At 37.2% G+C, this 13756-nt stretch overlaps 1 protein-coding gene across 4 annotated transcripts in view; it reads right to left on the reverse strand.

Moving 5' to 3' along the window:
* VTI1A (vesicle transport through interaction with t-SNAREs 1A) overlaps positions 1 to 13756 on the reverse strand; it is a 255037-nt gene that overhangs the window by 93911 nt on the left and 147370 nt on the right. For 2 of the 4 annotated variants that reach the window (XM_085064849.1, XM_085064848.1), the window contains 2 exons: positions 5738 to 5808; positions 1340 to 1401 (listed from right to left, as the gene is read on the reverse strand). In XM_085064849.1, coding sequence (XP_084920975.1) covers positions 1340 to 1401; positions 5738 to 5808 — 133 coding nt within the window. Of the gene's footprint in view, positions 1 to 1328; positions 1402 to 5737; positions 5809 to 13756 lie in introns of all 4 variants that reach the window. The other 2 variants (XM_085064852.1, XM_085064850.1) reach the window with 1 other exon arrangement.

The following is a 13756-nucleotide window of genomic DNA, read 5'->3' on the forward strand; positions in this document are numbered from 1 at the left end:
CTTGGGTTTGGTTGGTGTCTTTTCTTTTCCTTCATTTTTTTTATAGTTTATTTTGATTGTCTACAGTCACTGAACCATCCCTTTCAATTGCCACTTCCTTCCTCCATGGATTTTGAATTTAGCTTGTGTCATTTACATATTACTCTTAATCAGAGAATTTTATATGTTACATTTTGGAGTTGGAACTGTAAGAAATCTGTGGAATGAAGGCATGAGGTTCAGTCATTTTAACCTTTATCAATTTGGTACACAAGGAACTAACAAAGGTATTTTTCTGAGGAGACTTATGGAGAGATAAAGCTTGTGCTAAAGAACAACATATAAAATTCCAGTTTTCACATTTCCTAAGCCAAGTGACAAACCAACAGCTCCACTAAAAATTTCTCCTCTTGTTTTTCCTTTTTTTTTTTCATTTTTATTTTTTAATAAGCAAAGTGCTTTTTTTTATTAAGCAAACACATAACATAAAAGCCTGTGGCAAGGGTAATTTCAGACTAAATTCTTCAGAGGATGCACTAAACTCTTTTAAAACTGTGCTTTCTTAGCACCCAGCGCTGCTTATTAGAGAGTTGTTTTTCTTCTTCAGGAAGCTGAATATATACAGAAATATGGACATCACAGAGAAGCTCAGGTGCTGTTTCACTGGGTAAAGAAGACATATCCAGTGATGCCACTAATTCAAAAAAATCAGTCTGAGAACGCACAGATGTAAATTTATGGGGAGAAGGAATCAGTGGATAACGTCCTCCCTTCAGTCCCATGTAGAGTTTTAGTACATTGCACAATTTTCCTTTTAGTATCACCTCATTTTGATCCCAAGGACAATTTTCATAACACTGAAAGCATGGAAGAAGCATGGTAAAACCACAAGGGTTGACAGTGTGTCTGCCCCATTTATTTAGGCGGAATTGATAATTTTAATCTTTTCTTTGCACATAAATTTAAAAAACATTTACCAACTTTCTCATTTTAACAGGCACAAAAACCCCTCAAAACATGGAAATCACTCAAGAATCATGAACACAGGAAATCATAATCAAAAAAGCTTAAATTTAGAATAAACAACCAAAATCCCCAAACAAATACGAAGGAATAAAGATGAGAAATCTCTACACAATGCTATCCTGCTATCCTGCTACAGAAAACTCTTTCCATAGGTGTGACAAAGCCTTCTATCTAACCACTGCCAGCATCCATCCAAATTCATCCTACACAGCAGCCTGGGTAAAAAAAGTCAGGTATGTCAGCAAATGCTGAGGTTTGAGTAAAACTGAAAATAAAGGCACAGAGGGAGAGAAGAAGAAAAGAAAGAGCAGAAATGTCCCTACCTTGGCCTTACCTTCGCAACATTCCCGTCAAAATCCTGGAACTCTTCCCCAGGTTTGCATCTGTTTCTCTAAGCTGGGGAGAAAAGAGTCCCATTAAAAGTAAAAGGCACACATACTCCATTCTGTACAAAGGACAGGTATTTCTACAGCTGAGCCAATCAACTTCAGGTTTAGCACAGAAAAAGCTCATCAAAGCTCTGAAATGTAAAAATATTTTGTCTTGTTTTCACTTACAGAAATATGAAACCCAGGGAAGATAAGTCATTGAGGCAGCAAAGTCAGGATAAAGCACAAGAGCTTTGCAAAAAAAGGGTTGCAGGTACAAGCTACACACATTGGTTTCCATAATTCCCACATGTATGTGTATTGGTTGTGTATATTAGTGAAGGGATCAAGGGATGAAGAGACAGCCATGTGCTCTGTTCCTGATGCTTTATGAAAAGAAAAACACGTATTTCTTTCACTGTTTTTCAAAGGCAGTAGTTTAAAGAAAAAAACAGAAATACAAAATATGTCCTTTTAGCAATTCTGTGTAAAAGAAATATGTCTATACTGCCCCTTAAACACAAAACTTGTACTGACCTTAAATCAGTCACCTCTGGCTTGGATGCTCAAATGCTTTGTGAATAGTATATATATGTACAGAAGGAACAGCTGTACAGTGTATATGGTGAGGTTTTTTCATGTAAGGATCTCTCACTCATTGAAAAGGCCATTTTTGTAGTTTTTTAGGACAAAGGAAACCTACAGTTTGCAGCTACATTTAATTAGTTATCTTGTTCTACAGCTCTCAAAAATATTGCAAAATAGGTACAAAATAAAAATGGGGAGATGAAAAGTTATGAAGCAAATGAACTTCATGTTTATTTCTATTGCTTTTTAAAAGGGATTAAAATATCTCCTCTTTTTTGTGTTTATTAGTGTCCCACATAAGGAAATCTAGCAATGAAGAAGATACAGGAAGAATGGAGTTACTCTCCTATTGCCTCTTTTCCCACTGGCAGCTAGAGAAGAGACATCTTTTGACATTTTAGACATCTTGGAACCAGTGGGCCATCAAAATCTACTGTAGAAAGATAATGTAATGATTATGACTATTTCAGCTAAGGAATAGCAGGGACCACTGTTTCTAACATGCCCCAAAACACAGCTGTGTGTACATACATAAAGGCATTCTTCTCTGTATGAAAGCTGAATATTTACCTCTTCATTATCAAACCAGATTGAAAGGATTACCTGAGTCATTGACTTCTTACTGAACAAACTTTGTTGCAGTAGACAAAATGCATCCTGTGTTATAAATCCATCAAAACAGTAATGCTGCCAAGAAGAGTGGCAGGCTTCCAATAACAAATCACCTTCACCATAACAAATCACTATTATATCTTGAATATTTGAACAGCAGCAATATTAAACCCAGTCTCTATTCTGGAGCACAATACTGTAAATATTTGCTACCAGATTTAATGCTTGTTACTGAAATCAGTAGTTGCAATCAATGTCACATAACCTTTCTGCATAAATTTCCTCCTTGTTCTTCTAAAAGCTATTAAGAAAATACCAAGCAGAAGCTGGGACTGGATAACACCAATCAAGTTTTGCTCTTAGCAATATCATATTCAGTGGGAAGGCTTGCACTGACTCTCAGATCTCTGTAATTATGTGCTATGATGGAACAAAGATGAGCATTATATTCCAGGGAGGCCATTCCCTCATTTTTTCCTGATTCATCTAGACAATTCAAACTCCAGAAAAGCAGTTTAGCCCGGTTTGACACAAGTAACAGAAGAAAAAGCGTCACAATAATTTTTAAAAGGCTCATTAAAAAGCCAAGTTCTTATCTATGCTAGAAGGGAATCTGAAGTACAAATGTATGCTTTACATTGGTCTTTTATTATTCATAAAGATGCATTTAACACTTGGGGCTTCTCCTCCCTTTTCACAGAAAAGTAGTGCTCTCCTTTTTACCATTAAATGTTTGATCCTAACTTTCCTCTCTTGCTGCAGGATTCTACCTGACAGCTAGAATCAGTGCTGATAGTTAGGAAGGGGAAGCTGAATCTTAGAGGTTTGACAAACTCCTCTAAGCAAGACGACCTCATGTTTTTATGGTAATAAAAAAACCCACAAAATAAGCGAAAGAAACATTAAAAAAGAAACAAACACGTACACACGTAGTTGGAAGATCTCTAGCTACCTCCCAAGAGAATGCTAAGAAAACACCTTTTCTTCCTGCTCTGGCAGGGAAAAAAAAAAGAACATAAAGAGTTTCAAACTGTAAGTTTGTTTTTATTTAAAAAGGAATTATCTGATTGCAGTTCTTCCATCATTTCTTTCCCAATACCAGCACACCACAGAGGTGTGGAATGGGACTGGTGGAATGTGAACCTCTTAAATGGTGTATATTTCACAGAACTGCTGTAATGAAAACATTTTGAAACAGGCTTTGATATTAGCAATGGCAAATCTACATGGTGCTTAAAAATAATATTAAGAGTAATAATGAAAAATCAGGAAGATTAACAAGATGCTGGCATTGATATTTTGTCTGCCTTAGACAAATTTTGCATCTTTTAATGTTGCATCTTTTAATGTCCTGTATAGTCCAGCTAACCTATCTGATTTGTATCAGAGCTTTTATCGCTTCTCTTTTCCTTCTAAAGAAAAAAGTAGTTTTACTCTACAGACAGGAAAATTCATATATGTAAATTTAACCAAACCATTGAGACAGTAACTTATTTATGTTTTGCCCCCCCCAAAAGCTTCCTAATTTTCACAACATTGAACAGTTAAAGCTGACCATCATTCCAAAGCTGACAATTGCATTCCAGAAGACAAGTTTATTCCCTGGTTGATAAGATAATAATGCCATGTATTTAATGTACAGCCATTATGCATTAACAGAGCATCCTTTGCCCTGGTCTTTAAAAAATCTCCAGAAAATGGAAAACTTGCCAAATTATTCAAGATCTTCCCTAAATGTTCATCTGAGTTTATATAGACAGCTGGGGCAGGACCCATGTGGCTCTATTGGAGAACTTTTCTGAATTCCCTAAAGAAAATATTTCAAGTGGCTTATGATAAAAAACTTGGAATTTGAGATCGTCCATTATAAGAGGTTTTTTTTACTGTACTGTGGTGGAGTGTGTGTGTACTGCACTTTCCTAGAATACCCTTCTTGTTTTTAATCTTGCTCTTTGCATCTTACAAGTTTCTCCATCAAAGAAATTTGCTCCTCAGGTGGAAAGCAATGAAAAGGCAAAGTTATGCTATGAACCATGTGTACAATGAGTGATCAGAACTACATCCCTGGGATTTCTAGGATCAGCAGAAAGGAATACATGGCATTCATCTCCATTGCTTAGGTTTTATTTGTCCTGCTCGAAACAGAAAAGCATTTCAGACTCAGCAGTCACTAAGGATGTAAGGAGTGGAGGTGAAATAAGACACCAAGTTGCCTGAACAAAACTTGGTCAATCCTCACAATTCTTAGTTACATTTCGTGATTTAGCTATATTTAGTGTTTTAAAGTAGCTAATGCCCAGGACTTCAGAGAGCAACTGATACAGCTGGCAAAAAAATGCCTCATTAATGCTGTTATAGGAAGCTTTACCAATCAAAGCTATCCAGGTAAAGAAACTCCCTGGGACAGATAAAGGAGTTTTTTTAAAGTGCCACCGGTCAGTTAAGAGACATGTAGGAGAACCTGGCTTTGGAAAAATTGGACACTTGGGAAAGTATCTGAACAACATGTCATGGACAGAAACTCCTGGTTCTGTGAGCAGAAACCAGACTGAAAGCTTGGGCTCCAACTCTGAAGTTCAGAGAACTTGTGCACCTTGGATGGGATGGGATGGGATGGGATGGGATGGGATGGGATGGGATGGGATGGGATGGGATGGGATAGGCTTCTGATCATCTTCACTAACCCTGCAGAGCAGAGCTGATCCCCATGGAGGCCATGTGAGCCAGAAATGACAGAGATAAGTTATCTTGGCTGCAGAGACAGAGCAGCAGCACCTGCTTTTTCACACAGAACTGCCTAAGGAGGCTGTTATTTGCATCTGCAGCTCCAAAGAGTAAGGTTGATCAAATGCTAGAAGCTCACTTGTGATACTGAACCATTTCATAGGAAGCCCAAGAAGTCAGTGGAATTGACACTATAACAAACCCTTCAAAGGACAGAACACTGACCTGTGGTAGTGACAGAAAACACTTCCAGCAGCAGATTTGGTGCCTACAGTGTGACTCCCCAGCAGAGAGAAGTCTCTCTGGCCCATGTAAGACACTTTATAAGTTGTCTACTGCAGATGGTGATTATATCTCATCTGGATTATTTTTGCATGCAAAAAGAACTTGCTCAATGTGAATAAAATGTGAGATCAGCAATTACTTATTATCAAACTTACCCTTTCCCGAGCACGCTGGATCTTCTCTCTGTCATGGCTGAGGTTTTCAAGCATCTCCTGTCCAATCTGCTCTGCATTAAAAAATGAAAATGTGAATCATGAAAAATACAGCTTGTGACTGCAAAACCTTAAAATGCCAAGTTAGATTGTAACAACAGCATTTAATACATGTGGTAGCCCAATCACTTCTCCTAACTGCAAAGAGAAATACATCATTATATGAAATTCTAAGTTTTTCAGGCAACATAAAACTGAAGAAGCAAACCAAACCAAACCAGAAGCTGTCCTCTTGCAACCTCTTGAGTTGTCTAGGCTCTGAGAATTGATGCTGACCTTTGATCTGTGAAACAAAGGCAAGAAGACTTTCAGACTTGCTCTAGGTGCTGAATGCTCATACTTCCTATCTACTCCTTAAGGAGGTCAGGAAGCCTTTGGTAAACCACCAGCCATCCTTGTATGTCTAAGTTCACTGAGAAGACATATTAGAAGAAAACCACTCGCAGTGCCTCTTAGCATCATTGATGCTTAAATAAAAGCCTCTTCATGATCAACCCAGTTACTGGTGTCTGCTTTTCTCCACCATGGACTGTTCCTGGCTGGCTTAGAGATAGGCTGTAATCTCCTGATGTTTTCAACAGCAGACAGAGACATTAATTTATAGTCATCACCGTTTATTTACACAGGGATTGTTTGCTTCCGCAGCTCACGCTGAACCAAAGGTTGCAAAATTAGAGTGGAGAGGCCTCAAGATATGGTACAAAGACAACACAAGATGCCAAAACTTTACTCTTCAAACAGCTTCAATCAAATGCTTCTCTAACACTGAAATATTAACAGCAAGTATAGAGAGGAGATTTTAATCTTCAAAGCTCTATAGAAATATTAAGAAACCCTCCCTGTATTTCCCCGAAGGAGAAAAATAAGTTAAATCATTCTCATTTTACAGATGGGGAAGCAGGCAGAAGGAGCTGAAGCAGCTGTAGCTTTGCCTCAGGACACACAGCACGTGTGAGACAACCAGCATTTCTGTGCACATTCATTTAGGGTACTTAGCAGGCTTACCAGAGATATGCACCAAAACAGTGAAACTACAAAAACATGGCTTTCCCCCGCCCCAAACAACAAAAAAAATGTCTTGCTTTTGTTCTGGTGGTGAGTGGGATCTTAAAATGTCATTATTCAGGGAGCCTTGAGAAATTGAATAATTAAAAATTCACTAATATGTTAGTAAACATGATAAAGATTTTTTTTTAAGTAGATACAGTACATTTTCAAGGAACAATCCAAAGTAGAATCACCTCAAACTTTAAAAGTTTGAGACAAGCAATGTTATTTTTAAATCCATTTAACACAAGGTACACAGTCTGCCAGATAAAGTCTGAGGAAATTCATTACATATATATTTCTCTATCAGTTGCCAAGTACAGTACAAGTAAGATAAATATTTCCTCTGACCACAAATTGACATCCTCATTATGCTATCTTGTCCCTCTTGGCTTGCTGCTCTTTACTTTTAGCTGTATATACAATGCCTCCCAAAGGTGAAATGTGGTAAGATACATGGGTTTGGAGTTAAAAAGGCTGCACGGTGCAGTGCAGTCACAGAAATGGCAGCTTCAGAAAGAGAGTCACTACAGCCTTGCCTATGCCTGCAGTCAGAGGACTCACAGGATGAAACTATACTGAGCTTTTCCTCATTAAAGCACTCAAAATACTGTAATGCACAGAGATATGTGTTCAATATAATCTCGGAGAGAAAAAAAAAAAAACAAAGCAAAATTCCTTAAAAAGAGAGGGGGGAAAATAATCAACAAATTACTGCCTAGTAGCATGAGGTGAAATGATAATAAGTGTATTTAGTGCTAAAAATGTTTGCAGACATAAAGGAGTAGAAGGTGCAGATTTTCCTTCAAAGTAGTAAGTATAAAATATATGGTTAAAATGGTTTGATATCTCATGAAAAAAGCTCAAAAATATGTTCGTAGGAAACAGTTTTATTTTTATTACACCAGTTTTAAGCAAGTTATTGTGGGTTTGGTTTGGGGTTTTTTTTCATCTTCTTCCTGTCACTGGCAAGTTCACACTCTTAGCTTTTTATAATGATTGAGTTTATTTTCCAACCATCAATGTGACAGCAGCATCAACTGTAAGTGAGGGTAAAACACCGTCACTTTGACGAATAGTGTATTTTCCTCTCATTGTCGATGACTGAAGACATCAATAAATAAGGAAGGAGAGCATGTCAGCCAGAATATCACAGAATGAATTGTTGATATGACACTTAGGGATTAAACCTTCAGCCATGAAGTTCAACCTAGCAGAGGGGTCTGAGAACTGAGATAGTTGCGTTTCTTCCCAGCAGCCTCTATAGATAAATAATTGGACGGATCATCAATTTTACAGGAGCAGCTTTACTCTACACGCACTTTCGTTGATGATCTTTGGCCTTTTTTGGGCTAAAATAACAACATAAGTTGAACAAAGAGACATGATGGAGGTAACATCATCTCACAATAAATTTGCAAACATGAATTGACACCTTTATCCTCTTCATATCCTCATTCTACTCAGAAAATTCACTGATGACAGTGAAACTTGATTTTTAGCTGGAAGGTCAGGACAGTCAAATAAAAATATTATTACATAAAGAAAATAAAGACTTCTCAATGATATGAAGACATGTCCCTTCACTTGGTTTGCAACGGAAAGTACCTGGGGCTAGGAAAAATGAAGCATTAGCCCACAGTACAGCTAATTACAGTCTTGATAACATTGCTATCTGCTTGCTACCATTTTTCAAGTTTCTTGCCAGTTAAAACATTCATCTATTTGGCAGATTTGTGCTTTTAGTGTAACGGTGCTGTATAGATCTTTCCAGCCTACTTATAATGCAAGTCATTGATGAAGCTACTACAGTTATGTGAAAAGGTCAGGTTTGTAAGATATACTGTAGTGCAGATGCATGAATTAAGACCAATACACAAACTGAAGGGTGTTGCTTGTTGCCAGTAATGGTGTTATTTCCATAGAATCTTAACAATGTCAATTATTTTGGGGATTATGCCAACCTTTCAGTTGTTTTGCACGGACAATGTTTAGTATAGTGCAGTCCCAAGTTCTACCAAAGACTGAGTGCTGCTGCTTCTAAGTGAAATTCCCAAAGAGATGCATAAAATTATGTTCTAAAATTGCAGCTAAACTGTGAGAAGCAAAAGGGTGAATGCATTTACATCATTATTATCTGTGTACTGACAGAGGGCAGGAATATTCGATAGAGCAATTATCTCAGTCTTCAACAATGCTGTGATGGCTGGAAAAAAAATATTTCTGAGAAAGTACATAATTTTAACAAGCATCAGCCTTAAATGGTGAATGCTAAAATTCACAGCTCTAAATGTATTCCGCCCTAAAGGTGTTTGAACAAAGTATGGGAAATCATCCTCTTTAGTGCTGAGCACTTCAAAAATGCCATGTTGTGAGTCCAACACAAATGGTGCCTAGTTCTATGAGACTGTTAAGCAAGAAAAATATAACATTTATTATCCTAAAATACTGAAATTAATTAGAAGAATGAGTGGACTTTCCCCACCCAGAGAAAAAACAACACACCCCCACCCTAAAAGCAACAAATACAAACCTAACTTCCCCCCTATTTGCGAGCAAATTGGCACATGATTTTCAACTTTTATGTTGAGATAAACCCAAAAGATAATGATCACTTCTAGCAATGCTTTGCACTCCTGAGTAAGCCCTTTCTTTGGAATTTGCCTGTAACCTGTGTGCAGTATTTATTTCTATGTACAAATCATAATTATTTAATATGTGGTTCACACATATAATACCTGTAATAATACCAGTAATACCTGCACACACATGAAGGACGCCAAATAAGTTGTGCATGACTGGTTTCTCTTTTACTTTTTTTGCCTCTAGCCATTTAAGAATTTATGTACTTTATCAGCTAAACTGATTCTGAAAGAACTTTTTTAATCACTTAAGTCAATAATTTTTTCCCCTAGAAATTACTAATATATTTACTCAAGAGATAGGAATGACATGGAATGAGCCTCTCCAGGGTTTTGGATAACCAAACAAGCATTTTTATGAATTTTGAAGACAGACTCTCCATTTTTCTTTTCATATGAAAAAATAAAAGAATCCAACATATTTTATAGAGCACTTTTTCTCTCAAAGTGTACCCTATGTATGTGCATATATATATATGTGTGTCCATGTATAAGTTTCATAAGATGCAGCAGATATCTTGATATGATTTAAAATACCAAAAAAGGTTAAAACCAACCAAGTCACAGATAGTATGCCTGGAAATATGATTTCATATCAATCTCATCATATATCCAATGTATGCATCTGAGCTATGTAATTAGAGGTTGGAAAAGACAAACTAATTTACACTGGGAAAAGCAGAAGACCATGTTAAAAATCAAGAAGGCTGTTCTACAGAATCATGAAATACACTAAAAAACCACACTGTGTTGATCAGAGTAGGAATGGAGAACAGTTCCAAGCTGAGATCCTCAGCCCTGCCTAGTGAGCAGTGCCATTTGGGGAGTGCAAATTGTATTTTGTCTTTACACAGAGACATCACATGCTCTGAAGATGTAGCAAAAGCTTATAGAAGATTTTTGGAAACTATGCTGACAGAGGCTGGGACCTTTTTTTTTTTTCTAAAAGCCACTCCATTTTGGACAGGTTAAAAGTTTTGATTTTAGGAGACTAGGATAAATCATCAACAACAGTGTCTGGGAAAAAGTGCTAGAAAGTGTTAAAAGCTCACTGTTCAGAGGTGACAGCAAGTAGATTTACAAACTTGGAAAATATAGGTTGCAGGAGTTGAAGAATTCAGGGCTGAGTCAAACACCTTATGCTTCTGACAGCAGAAAGTTAATAAAGAAAGTGATGACATATCCTGAAGTATGGGGACACAGGTAAAAGTCTAATAAATTCCCCACTCACAGTTGACATATATTTACATTGAACAGCTGATATAATTAGAAACAGAAGGATTTAGATCATTAAGGTTATTAAAAAACAAGTACAGGTTAATACAGATAAATGAAGGATAATGTAACAGCCATAAGCCAATGGAGAGACAATTTGTAGAGCATTAGCAGAACAGTGAAACATGAGTTAGTGCTCAAATGCCTCGAGAATCTGCCACGAAGATGTTAATCTGCACACTGCTAAGTGGTCACTTAACACAATAAAATTAAAATTAGCTACTTTTTATAGGGATTAGTTGGGGTCTTCAGCAGAAGCATATGCCATACAGGTGGAAAGAGCACTGACAGTCCACAGCATTCACTGAGGACATCCAACAATTCCAGAGCTGTCAGAAGTTCAGTTGCGAGAGACAATAAAAGAAGTTGCCCAGTGGAAGCAAGTAACATCTGAAAATACCTCCCAAACTTCCAAAGTCCAAGATGTGCACCACAGTAAAAATACAAACATTTTTCAAATGGAAAGGTCTCCCTATAAGCTATAATGGATGTCCATGGAATTATTTTTATTGGCCAAGAGCAAAAGGGGTCTGTAGATACCAAGGTCAGGGAAGCCAGAAAGAAAAACATCCAAAACACCTAATCAGAATTCAGTCTTTGTGCTTTGTTCAAAATAAAGAAGAAAAGATATTTGAGGAAGGTGCCACATGCCTTTAAGAACAAACTGGGAACATTTCATAACCAACACCTCCCATGGTCCAGGCCTAGCTTGTCCTTCCCCAGTAAAAAAAAAGGCAGATGAATGAGAAGAAAATAGGATAAAGAAAGAAGAAAGATGATATATGACAGACCTAGTAACTTCACCTCCAGTCACTTTTTCTATTTCCAAAGTTTCATACCTTTTCTGAAATCCTAACTTACATCAATCTGCTGGTAAAAAATGACTCATTTCTCACTAACTGATGTATTTTTTCCTGTCTACTCCCATCACCAATCTAGCTGAGCTCCCTCACTAACATCCTCACAGCAACATTCACAGGAGGTGGCAGACTTTGATTCTGCTGAGCACTTGTCTACATTGAAGGCTGGCCATTGTTCTTGCCATGCCCCAGCCCAGCAGTGCTCATCTGCTCCAAATTCCTCCCATTGCATCTTCCTCCCCTTCCCTCTTTCTTCAAGTTCTAAGGCAAAAAGAAATCCTTCCTTAGTGCATCAATAAGTAAACAACTTGCTACCCCCATTTCAATCACTAATAACGTACAGTTGGGAGCCAACCCTAAGTGTCTTCTTTTGCTGCTGCTTTTAAGTGCTCCAAGGACAGAAGAAGCCCCTGTTCACTCAGCTTGGTGCAGGAATGGGTGATGCTTCACTGCCAGCCTTGAACTTGTCTGAAAGTGATTTAGCAGGGGAGAGTATTAAAAACCCTGATTGCATCTAAATTAAGTTGCAGAAATATATCCTCTAAAATTTGAGCCACAAACCCTCACTTAATTAAACCTGTGACTCCAAATGCACTGAGATGACACAATGGTGATCTTTGGTTCATCTAAGGCTGGATTCATAATCACTATTTAATCAAAAGTGCTCCACTGTCCACCCAGTTTGCTATAAACTCAGAGCAGTACAATTACTCAGGACTCTGCATTTCTGGTTATTTTAAAGACTTCAAATGTGCAGGCAGAGAGTTGGCGACTTAAACTCCTATGTTCAGCAGGCTCATAAAGTTGGCCCTATCTCTAGAGCTGATTCACTCTTAAAGCAGTAAGTGCACTTCAAGACACAGAGCTAAGCACAAAATAGATGAGGCAGGCTATTAGCCAACCAGCAAATAGGAAAAAAAAAGTTACATTATGTTCTTAGAAGAGAAGAAAATGTTTTGAAATTTTGAAATATGTTTTAAAATTGAAGAGTGGAGCAAGAATTTTTTCAATCCCATTTAATTACAAAAAACAACAGTATATGACATTTAGGTTGCACAATGATGAAGAACAAAGAGTGCTAGTTATATCTGCAAGCACTGGAACAATTTTTTTTTTTTAACTGATTCTTTATGACCCATTTATGTAGCTTAAACTGATCAATAGGAACAAGGGGTTTTGCAGTATCTCTTTTGGACATCAGAAGACCTATGAAAAGAGTATATCCTTCAACTGTTTCAATCTGAGAAAGTGCTCCTTGAAGCAAAAAGCAAAGCCAACATCAGAAAGTAATGCCAGAGCCAAGTAGAATTATATTTGGGTTTGTTCAGGTTTCCCCCAACATCCTGATGTACCAGATTTATCTTGAACCTACAGGCCAATTAGAAAGTCAGGAAAGCTGGCAACACAAGCAAGAAGTCTATGCCTGTTTGATCTTTAATACTTCCATGGAGCTAAAGAGTATTTTAACCTTTCTTGCACTGTTCAGAAATTCATTTTAAATGTGAGTGGAACTATATCTCCTGCTGTATTCACATTCATATTTAAACAATGAAAAACAGAAGTAAAATAGCACCCAGACATTAGAAAAATAAAACAAACCTAGAAGATGATTAATAAATAATGCCTAAACTCATTGACCAAAAAGTGCAGCAGTCTGCATAAATAAAGTGTTCTGTAAACAGTGTGTGTATATACATAAAAAAAATTAAAAAATTTAAAAAAAAAGTATAAACTTTCTTAAACATGGTAAAGCCCACAAAGCAGGTGAACAGCTCAGCAACCTCAGAGCTGGCTTCAGTGCAACTCACTCTTTGAATACGAATTAGCAGTGGGTAATCACAGCATATTTATGAGGCCTTTTGCCTGGTCCTTCTCTCCAGTGAATGCTGTATTATTCATTGCGTGTGCCCTGACCCCAGTGCGCTCCTGTTCTGACAAATCATACTTGATTAAGACAAATCTTTATTAGTTAGCTAGTCAACTTCCCCATTTATCATTTGCAAATCCCATTCTCTTTTTCGGGTACAGTAAAAAGTAACTGAAACCGAAACCATTTTTTTGTCCATGTAAAATGAAATGCTTGTTACAGCCAGTAAGTGCAAACAGAAGCCTAGAAGTCAGTAATAGATGATAAAAAA

This window comes from Lichenostomus cassidix, chromosome 6, assembly GCF_008360975.1.
Source record: "Lichenostomus cassidix isolate B80296 chromosome 6, HeHo_3.0, whole genome shotgun sequence".
NCBI classification, from domain to species: domain Eukaryota; kingdom Metazoa; phylum Chordata; class Aves; order Passeriformes; family Meliphagidae; genus Lichenostomus; species Lichenostomus cassidix.